General features: G+C 36.8%; 1 protein-coding gene across 1 annotated transcript in view; it reads right to left on the bottom strand.

The window, feature by feature from the left end:
* Positions 1–2,720, bottom strand: part of LOC145998777 (A-type potassium channel modulatory protein KCNIP2-like) — a 759,206-nt gene extending 756,486 nt beyond the window's left edge. The window contains exon 1 of the mRNA XM_083135364.1: positions 2,513–2,720. Coding sequence (XP_082991490.1) covers positions 2,513–2,669 — 157 coding nt within the window. The 5' untranslated portion in view covers positions 2,670–2,720. The remainder of the gene's footprint in view (positions 1–2,512) is intronic.
* Positions 2,721–10,675: the final 7,955 nt, after the last annotated feature.

The following is a 10,675-nucleotide window of genomic DNA, read 5'->3' on the forward strand; positions in this document are numbered from 1 at the left end:
TTTGAGCATATGTGGAGTTAATATGTTAGCTAATATGTTAATATGTAAAAACATTAAGACGCTGTGGCAATCGAGAAAAGTACATACACTTTTCAATAGCTGCCGTACCAACACGAAATTACGTTCGTAACCGCATGTTACCACAGAAATTCCAAAACCATATTGCCTGTAAAAAAAAGAAGAAAACCCAAAACCACCAACAACCAAAGGGAAGGCAGGGAAGAGTTGAATGCTCGTCAATTTTACGAGACAATGAACAGGAAAATCGCCCCCGCTTACGATGCGACTTTTCCTCCCCTGTTGCTTTTTTATCATCATCCACTGGGATCAATTGACACAGTAAAAACATATTCGTTGAAAAAATTCTATCCGCACTGGAAGGTTTATGGGGAAAATAAAAACGTGCGGTTTAGATGTGTGGAAATGACAGGTTTCTTGCGCCTCCATAGCATTTCTGTGTCGACCATTTTGTTTTATAGCCTGTTCCATAACCACCGTTTGCATTTACGGTCTTGTCTGACAGAACGTTAAGTATCCTTGCGTAAGGTATTAATCAGGAGGTTGTTTATTACAATTTACATTAATTTAAACAGCAGGAACGACATAAAGTGTTTCAAGCAACGAAATAGATTTGGTTGAATTTTTCTTGGTAACGCATTAAGAAACATGCATAGTGAGCATGGCAAAATTTGGTATATTTCAATGAATTATTAGTAACTTTAAACAAATGTATCCTACTTTATAAGAATCAATAACATATATTAGTGATTGTGCATAATTATTTTCTGTAAATTAACATTTTCCGGTTATTTCTATTTATTTTATTTCTGTGTGTGGCGTACACACATAAATATATTCAGAATAAAGTTATCGTATTTTATTGTTTGCACATGGGCGTCATCTATCGCCATCTAACAGATCTAAGAACTAACGAAACGCCAGTTTATAATTTCCAGCAGCCATAAGAAGTGCATCCTTTAGAGTGAACTGGATGGTAACCGACCTCCGTGGTGGAGTGGTTAGTACAGCGCTACAATGCTACGTGTCCTGGGTTCTAAACCAGGCCTGGATGTTCTTTTGTGAGTGTCCCCTCAGCATTTCATCATGTCATAACTCATGCGATTAGCCAAAGGTTGACAAAAAGCGACGCTAAATAATAATTTACATTCAATGCGAGGTGCTATGAAGTCGAAACGCTCTGGAATGCTATCGAACGGAATCATCCTATTCCCTGATTACGCCCGCCCCCACACTTCCAATCTGGTGAGGGATACGCTTCAGGGATTTCAATGAGAAAAACCTCAACATCCTCCCTACAGACAAGATCTTTCCCAATGTGATTTTCACATTTCTGGCGAAATGAGTGGACATCGGTTTCACTCTGGCGAGGACCAACGCGACTGGGTAAGACTGTGGACCCGCCAGCAGCCGACAAGCTTATACAATAATGGAATAGGACATTTGGTCTCCCACTGGGACAAAAATTTTGACATTTGGGCATTACGTTTAAGGTAAAACATTTCCAACGAAACCTTTTTGGTGGCTGACCCGATTTTCATTCGATTACCCCTATACTCGTATATCCAGTTTATTAAAAATCTAGTCTTTCATACCACTTAGAAACGATAATATTCATATATTTTCGGTTCATTAGAAATCGATATGTAAAATTATAAATTCACTTTCGGTAAATTCAACAGCGTAGAATTATCTTTACACAAACGCTGGACAGTGAGCCCAAACCCATTTCATTTAGTTTACGTAGTCTACAAGTGTCTCAGTTTGAACAAACTCGCTCTAAGCATGCTTTTCAATTTACAAATTTCCTTCCCTTCGCCTCATGTTGACTTACACAGCCACTGCGCAACGTTACGTTAGGACACGTTGTTGTCAGTTTTGCAATTAACGTGCAAATGTACGCGTAGTAATTGATCAACTTTTTGTGGACGCCCTGTATAATACAGGGTTAGACAGATTAAATGCTTTATAAATCGAAAACGGTTTGTTTTATCATGAAGCATTTAGTTCTCTTTCATAGAGAAAGTCTTCAAGTTTATTTTCGTGACGTCAGCATCACACGAGCACCCTTGACGTCAGTCGAGCAATATGGCCGATAAGTAGAAAAGGCTTTCTGTGTGCTTGAATTTGTAAAAACAAATTCTGTTACTGTCGTACAGCATCATTTTAGAACACTGTAAGGCAAACAACCACCCACAAGGGCAGTCTGTCTACTATTGAACCAAGAAGTTCGAGGAAACTTGTTGTCTGTGCAAGGGGGAAAGTCCTGGTAGAGGAGAACCGGACTATCGCATTGATATCTGTCGTGCTACAAAAGGGTCACACACAGAACGCTTGTAACTTAACAATGTAAACTTCAAGACGTACTATTCAAAGCATGTATGTATCTCAGCCCTATTATTAAAACTCCTATTTCTGTAAAACTTTGAAAATGTCTATTTATTTTAGTCTAACCATGTATTTTAAGGGAAAGAAGAATAGAATGCGGACCTACCTTTCTCTGGATATAACTGCTCCTTGATGTAGTTGAGGATGCGCGCTGTGATGGAGAGTTTCTGATGGTGGTGGTGGTGCCTTTCCTGCTCGGGTTTCGGCTTTGGCTGCGGCTTCTTCTGACTCCTGTTGTAGCCGTGGGCTACCACACTGTACATGGTGACAACGCGAACACGCTGGACGCGGCCATTTACCTTCCGGGGGGGTTTCTACCTGCAAAACAACGGAAACAGTTAGGTAACATAAGGAACTAGGAGACATGAAAGTGACAATGAAGCATCGCTACATCCAAATGGTGTTATACCACTCTGTCACCCCGCAAATAGCCTGCAGGGGAGATTTTAAGAATCATTTGCTAGCCTAGAGTAAGAACCACACACGCGAGAAAAAAGAGACAGAAATTAATAGAGATGAACAGAGAAAAAGAAAGAATGAGAAGAAATTCAAGACGTAAAGAGAGAAAGCAAGAATAAACAGAGAGTAGAAAGAAGAGACAGGAAGAATAAATAGGGGAAAGAAGATGGTAAACAGAAAATAAGAGAGAGCTGCAAGAGAGTAATGGTATAGACATAGGAAAAGGAAGAAAAAGAAGGTAAATAGGAAAATAGATAAAAGGTAAAGAAACAGAGGAAGGAGAAAGAAAGAAAGGAAAGACAGAAAACAGAGAAAGAAATATATATGTATATATAATTGTAAAGAAACAGAGGAAAAGAAAGAAGAGGGGGAAAAGTTAAAGAAACAGAAGAAAGAGGAAATGGAAAGAAGGGAAAGATAGAAAAACAAAGCAAGAAAGAATAAATGTACAGAAAACAAAATTAAGGTGAGTGAGAGAGAGAAAATAAATAAATATATAGAGATTTAGAAGCAGAGGAAGAAAGGGAGGGCGAAAAACGAAAAATAGACACACACGTAGAGAAAGAGAGAGAGAGAGAATCTTAGTAGCCATGACTACAAAAGCAAAGCCCATCTAAGAATACATATTAGTCCATCGTTAAACCTGTCCAACTAAAATTCTTTGTGGAGCCAACTGTTTTGAAGTCTCGTTACGACGCTACTATCCTTCAAGAAACTACATTTCTACGCTACATGTATGTAACAACGCAGCACGGATTTACCATTGCCACAAGTTTATATTTTCTCAATCGAACAATGTACTAAAAGCGATAATTCAGTAAGAACAATATACGTAATCATTGAAGGTGTCTGCAGTGTAAATAGTTCTTGACAAATCGAATTGAATTTTTATGGAAATGATATAAGACCTTCAAAAATGACGGAACTCGGAGCGAACACCGGTAGTAATATCTTGTCGATGTGTCACCAAACATTTATGAAGTGAGTACCATAAGCGTGTGCCGACTAATTTATCTGGGGGTGCCTTAAGGCGAGTTTCAATTCTGGACAATGTTGTTAACCTAACTGTCGTAACTACTTTGTACATGTACCTTTTTCCATAGAAACTATTTGGTATATGAAGATAAACTTTTAACATTGCAGTTTCTGATTATTTGTTATCACATTAGCACTATCATTGTGACGCTATTTATATGAAGAAAGTAAACAAATCATTTTCTTACAGAATAACCAACTCGAACAAATGTAATAAAATATAAGGCCATGTCTCTACAAGAAATATCAGCTAAATCCGTCTCATTAAATAAATATATAGGTTCAGAGAAATTGAAAACGGTTTTGTCATATCTTTTTCCACGTTTTCTAATTCGCAGTACTTGCAAAATATAATATTGAACTTGGTCACTTGATGTGCGATATATGTAATGAAAATCTAGTTTTCTACGTGATTACTGATTATTATAGTAAACAATACCACATTATTTTGGAGAAAGAGAGAGAGAGAGGGGGTGGGAAGTAAAATGAAACGAAATTGTTTACTTTTTTAAACATGGATATTATTTCAATAGTACGAGTAGTTTCAATATTTTATATTTTTGAGGACACATTGGGGTGCCCTGGCAAGCCCCCCCCCCCCCCCCGTGCGCACGCCTATGGTTAGTACTTTGCGGATGTTGTAATTTCGCACAATTTTCGATAAGATGGTGTCAGGACTGCATCTCAAAATAACATACGGAAATGTAAGTAAGCAAGGTTCCCCATGCATATACCACCGTGCCATGAAGGCACATTCAGTGTATGTTGGGGTAAGGCTCCACACATTCTCCACCTCTGCCATTCTGGAGATGATGTGATAAGCACCAAGATCCGACCGCCTTTACCGCTAGGGTTTCCCCAAGGTACCCATTGACTTGAGGCTGGGTGTGCCCCGGAGTCGCTTTATGCAAGGACAAGGTCGGAAAAATTACGACGTTAGATCACACACACAGGGAATGAGAGCGAATAAAAACTATGATTTTTTTACTTATATCTACTTTTGATTTAAAGAATATATATATATATATATATATGTTTTTTTTATATAGAAAGGCCTCTTTCTGTTAAAGCAAATAACAATATATGTAAATATCCATTTTTATGTTTCTGATACTGTATATATGAATTTTATAATGATTCTGTTTTACAAAATATCAGCTGTCATATTTATTTATAGTTTAATCTTACTGGCACCATTATTTACGGTTTAACATGATTAATATTTTGTATGCTATTCTACACAAAATGTTTGCTATTTTTGATATGAAAATTATTGAATTTTAAATCAATAGAAATTTAAGTGTGTTTACAGTTTAAATATTACATGTCCTTTCGCATGAGCATCATTTCATCAGTATACATCTTTTGTTTCCTTTCTTTTCCTTTCTTAGAGCCTAATAAACATCATTAAATGTTTATGAGATTAATGTACTTTCACCAAAAGTGATTCTGATATCTATAAACTCCTCAAAAACATTATTCTATAAATTATTTATTTAAAGTCATTTAAATCAGTGATTTTTATTTAAAAAATCACCTAATTTAAATCTCGATTTAAATCAACCTGATTTAAATGAATCCACCTTGCCGGGAATCAAACCTGGGTCTCCCGCGTGGCAGTCAGTCGTGCTCTTCTAACTAGACCATCGCGGCTCTTCACACGGAAATGTAATCGTATCATATGCATGAAGAGTGTGTGGGGGTATTGGCCCAGAAAAATGTTGCAAAAGAAAACAACAACTCGTGTGAATCAAAGGGTAATATCTTAACGCAACGAACAACTCGATAGTTTCCATTCGTGGGCATTTTGCCTCGAGCCAGGGGTGAAAATTTCCCTACCCAGAAGCATCCTCCTCCTCTGAAACGCGATCTCCATTCGAAAGCCTAGACGCAGGTTTGGAACTGAGGCGAAATCTCGGGGGAGGCATTTCGCAGATGTCCCTGGAGATGAACAAAACCCGCTCCTGGATTTCCATAATACCGCACAGGAAGGTAGCAGTTTTACAGGACGAATTCGTGTTCCAGAAATCAGTACGTGGCTTCTGGCAGTGTAGCCAACTCGGCTACTTTTTCTGAAAATACAGTACTTTTACGGGGAGTTATGAGAAGCATCTACATTTTTTCTCCAGAACAAACATTGTTCACAACAATTGAAAATATTGTTGACGATCAAATAATTTAAATAGGAACCAACACGAAGATCGAATTCCTTATATGTTATATTTACGTTTCATGTAATGAATTTCTCCTTTATATTCGTCTGTGCTATAAAACTAACTAAAATAAATTGTAAGAACCCAAATTTATGTTGTAGTTACTGCAGTCAAATGTATTTCAAGATATTTACTGATACATAAAGAGATACTTGCTAATTGTTACTTGTATTATTCTAAGCTATTTATTAACAAGATAGCAATATTTTCTACATTTTATGACTTGTATAAAAAGTGCGACATCTATAATTTTCCAGCAATTCTTAACTTTCTAACGGGAGTTTGATCAGTTGACTGAACGATGGTATACTTGTCCGTAAAATACTTATTCGACCATTTTGTGGGGGATGATTAGCGAGTACCAGTATCTCCTGGTCTTTCCTGCTTTCGTTAAGTCCCGTATCCAATCCTGGTTTCATTCCAAGCATTTGTGGCAACTTACAATATCTAAAATTCGTAACATTAATTCAGAAAATCATCCCCATGTGGCGCAGCTAGAAGGAATGACATAAAATCGGAGAAATTTAAGTGAAAAATGATTATTTATTATAGACGTTGTGAATTACTCTTTGAAGCTTTGACGATTAATGGAAATGTGCATGGGAAAGATAGAAACTACGGCCATTTGTGGCGGTGATGTGATCCAGGTAAACCATTCATTGCGTTTTTAAGTCCGCTTTATGCACAACAGTTCAAGTGAGACTCGAACTACTATGTGCTTCCGCTGGATATCGAACCCGGGACCCCTTGATTACAAGGCGACGACGTCACCACGAAACCATCCGGGAGATCCCCATTTATTAAATGCTGGTTGAACCTTAGAGCCACTCCACAGGGATGGAAACATTCCCACTGAAATCGACCACACAGAGAATCGAATCTCGGCCTACCAGTCAGATGCTATGCCGACTGGACTACAGCGATTTTTAAATATACGTCAAAGAGATATAAAGAAAAGTCACGGACACTTCTGGGTTGTATCGATTACATCGTCTCCCAATGGGAATGTACAACCCAGAAGTGTCCGTGACTGTACAAGAGGAGGAAATAATCAGGCAGCAGAAATACATGTGGATAAGTTTCAAAAAAGCTAGTGAAGCGACGCTATAAGAAAAGAGAAAGTGATAGTTATAAACCGCCAAAAATGGAAGAAAAGTAATAGTAATAAAGAAGGACATAAAATAACAGAAAGGACCCGTGAAGAAAAGTAACAACCATAGAAAAGCTAACACAAACTCTTAGCCCCAGCAACGATACACAAGAGAAAGACATTTGAAAATGCAATGGCTTCTGGGTAATTCCAGAACTTCATACTTTCAGCTTCACGCGTTCATTTTTTTCACTTTCTCTTTCCGAGACAGTACTCCTCCACTTAGTTTTTCCAAACTGCCCATAAACCTCTCCTAAAAAGAAGAAAGTGGCTCCCCAAGATTCATTCACACAACTCCTTCATCCTACACTGGGAAAAAGATACTTCCCATTCCAACTTAATCTCAAGTTTCTTCTAAATGCATTTTATGCGGATGCATCATGGCAGCTATAGAGATTTCTTGTAGCTTATCTTCATTTCGAGCTTCGAATGGAACAATCTTGTGTTGAATATCGTGTTCTCAATCATCATCATAAACTAGGCAGAGCGAAATATTCATAGAAAACATGCAATAGAACTCAGAGGCACACAGATGTATGGCGTATAGTTTCCGTCTTATTAAAGAAAGTATACTAAGGAAACGCATTGGCTTGGTGTAAAGTGAGGATAAAATTGAGCGCCCTGTGTATTTTATTCGATGTAGTTAAGAGGGAATAAAATCAGGACAAGCAGTGATATTTGGGTTATAACTTTGTAACCATGGGATTTGCATCCTGTATGAGATGAAATCTTGTGTTGAACAAGACAGTGAAAGTGACCCACTGACGTTGTTATAGCTGAATGATAAGAGCAAGAAAGAAAATTGAGAGATGAACTTAATAATTTATAATAATAATGATGACTGGAAATACTGTTCCAACACACCCCATTCTTCAGAAGACCATCAACACTTCAACACTGGGCAAGCGCAGGCACTTGGCAGCCCGAGAGAATGAGATAGGGTAATATCATATACTTTTGAGAGATTCGGTTAGTTTTAAACTATTCAACTTAGTAGTGTCAGAGTTTGTGGTATTAAGCAATGGTACTGTGTATGCCCGTCATGTCCAGACCGTTTTCTAAGAAAATCTTAACTATACTTACTATATAAACTGCAAATTCGATAGGACTTTCCAAATATATTAATTTTAAAACAAAATATTTAGCACATAAGAACTAAAAGGTAAATAACATGGCATTATGCAAAAACATCTTCACTGGATATCACTGAATCATTTCGTGAATATAAGTTATGAAAGCAATTTGTGCAGTGGCACACCCTGTCGACAACACAATCAGTAATCGCTAGCGCTAAAAGTATTTACTTTCACCATTAATGAATGTACTAAACTTTTCTACCTGTGTTACTAGACATTGCTGTAACATATACACAATATAAGTTTTTAATAGTTAAGTTGTGAATTTTTTGAGAATACAAATTTTGCATCCTACAGAAATCTTGGGTCTGTAAGCGTTGATGCATAGGCAACCCAATTAACACAACGGTTGGGTGGGATACATATACGTCAGGATGAAACAGGATAAATCCGGATCAACTAACCAGGAAAGGCTTGGACACCAGATCCCAGATCCAGCAACTAGCTTTCCTGATAAGAGTGGTAAGTGAATGGTAACTCTTGTACTTAATGCGTCCTGTCTTTGACAAGTGGTATGAGCCATACGATTAGTTTCTCACGATTTAAATCTCCTCATCTGTCACATGAACGGAGTTCAAAACAGACTTAAATATTGCCGACCCACGTGGCGGAGTGGTTAGCACATCGCGCTACGACGCCAGGAGTCCCGGATTCTATTCCCGGCCTGGGTATGGATGTTTGTGAGTCTCCATTCATCAATTTCATCACATCATCACTCATCCCCATATTCGGAAATTAGTAAAAAGTGGCACAAAAAAGGGGGAAGTAAAATAAAGAAACTCAATCAAGACTTAAATGTTAACATAAGAGAACATTAATTATATTTGATCTTGATTACCGGTAATTTAAGATATTTGACTGAAGTAATCTTAGATCAATGACAAAATATGTGTAGTGTATTCTAATATTGTAACGAAAGACATTATATTACCTTTAACACTATGTTTTTAGGATAAAGAGGATCCACATGCGTACTTTATTAAAAATTGATTATTATACTCTGAAAGAAATCCTTAATTTACCATACGAGGGTGTATCAAAAACTTACGGTACTAGTAATATTATTTTAACATTATTGATTTTTTTATTGAATTGTAAATAGAAACTTGTTCTCCTAATTCCAACGTTCTATCCAAATTTATAAAACCAATCATTGAACTCTCGAACACCCTGTAGATCACTCGTCCCTACCCCTTGAGAGTACCCCTCATGTTAATTATGTTTCATATCATTACCTTTCAGTAATGTCTTCAAGATAGGCGAGAGTGGGGGAATAAAAAACACATGGGGCAATAAGAAATATGAAAAATTAACATAGGCAACAATTTTAAATTTCTAGCATTGATCATTTTTTCTTGCATAGTTGGTAGCGAGAAAAAAATAATGAGCTCAATTGTCCAATAAAAATAGCACACAAAAATTATAAAATACTTTACTTTTTTTCACCTTATTACCTCAATAGGGTTAATAAGAAACAAGCTGTGTATTTTAATGAATTCTATCTATTAAACTGGCTGGAGTAAAAAGATACAGTCACCATGTGTATCTTATTTACCCATAACATTTTGGTGAATATTCTTTTTTATATATTTTTTACAACAAAGGAATGAAAATGCAAGAAAATAAATGTAATGGCAAAAGTTTTTATACAGCTCTATATTTTCAAAGCAAAATCAACTGGCATCTTCAAATGCTTATTTCTAATAGGTTTTATGGTAAAAAATTCATATTTGTGACTCTATAATGTCCTTTATCTTCTCTGGATATATCGTTTTGATTCGAACTAGGTCTGAGCGGCTTAAAGTAAATGGTCCGTTTCCGTTTAAAGATATAGGGCCACACAAGATAAAGTATTTATGTACACTTTGTATGTCGTCGTGAGGAGGCCAATTAAAAGTACCCGAAGATTCTTTGAGGAACTTGATTATGCACCTGTCTTCTTGCACTTTACTAACTCGTCCCACATAACAGCCGATGTCATAGTAAATAGCATAGTATCGTTCTGGCATAATAGTATCTGTTTCACTATCTTCTCGGTCTTCATGAGATGACTGTTCTGCTTGCCATGATGAGAAATCAAAGTTGACATCATCATCCCCATCATCATTCCCAAGCTTAGGGTCTAATACATCAGTATCTTATTACCCGTTTGCTTTTCATATTTGGGGTAATAAGATACATGACAATAATCACTCTTTATTTTACATTCCACCTGGGAATTCATTGTTATTTCTCACAGACGGGAGAACCAATTGAAATTCTTATGCATTTCTATC

This window comes from Lepisma saccharinum, chromosome 1 (genome assembly GCF_977018435.1).
Source record: "Lepisma saccharinum chromosome 1, izLepSacc3.1, whole genome shotgun sequence".
Taxonomy (NCBI): Eukaryota; Metazoa; Arthropoda; class Insecta; order Zygentoma; family Lepismatidae; genus Lepisma; species Lepisma saccharinum.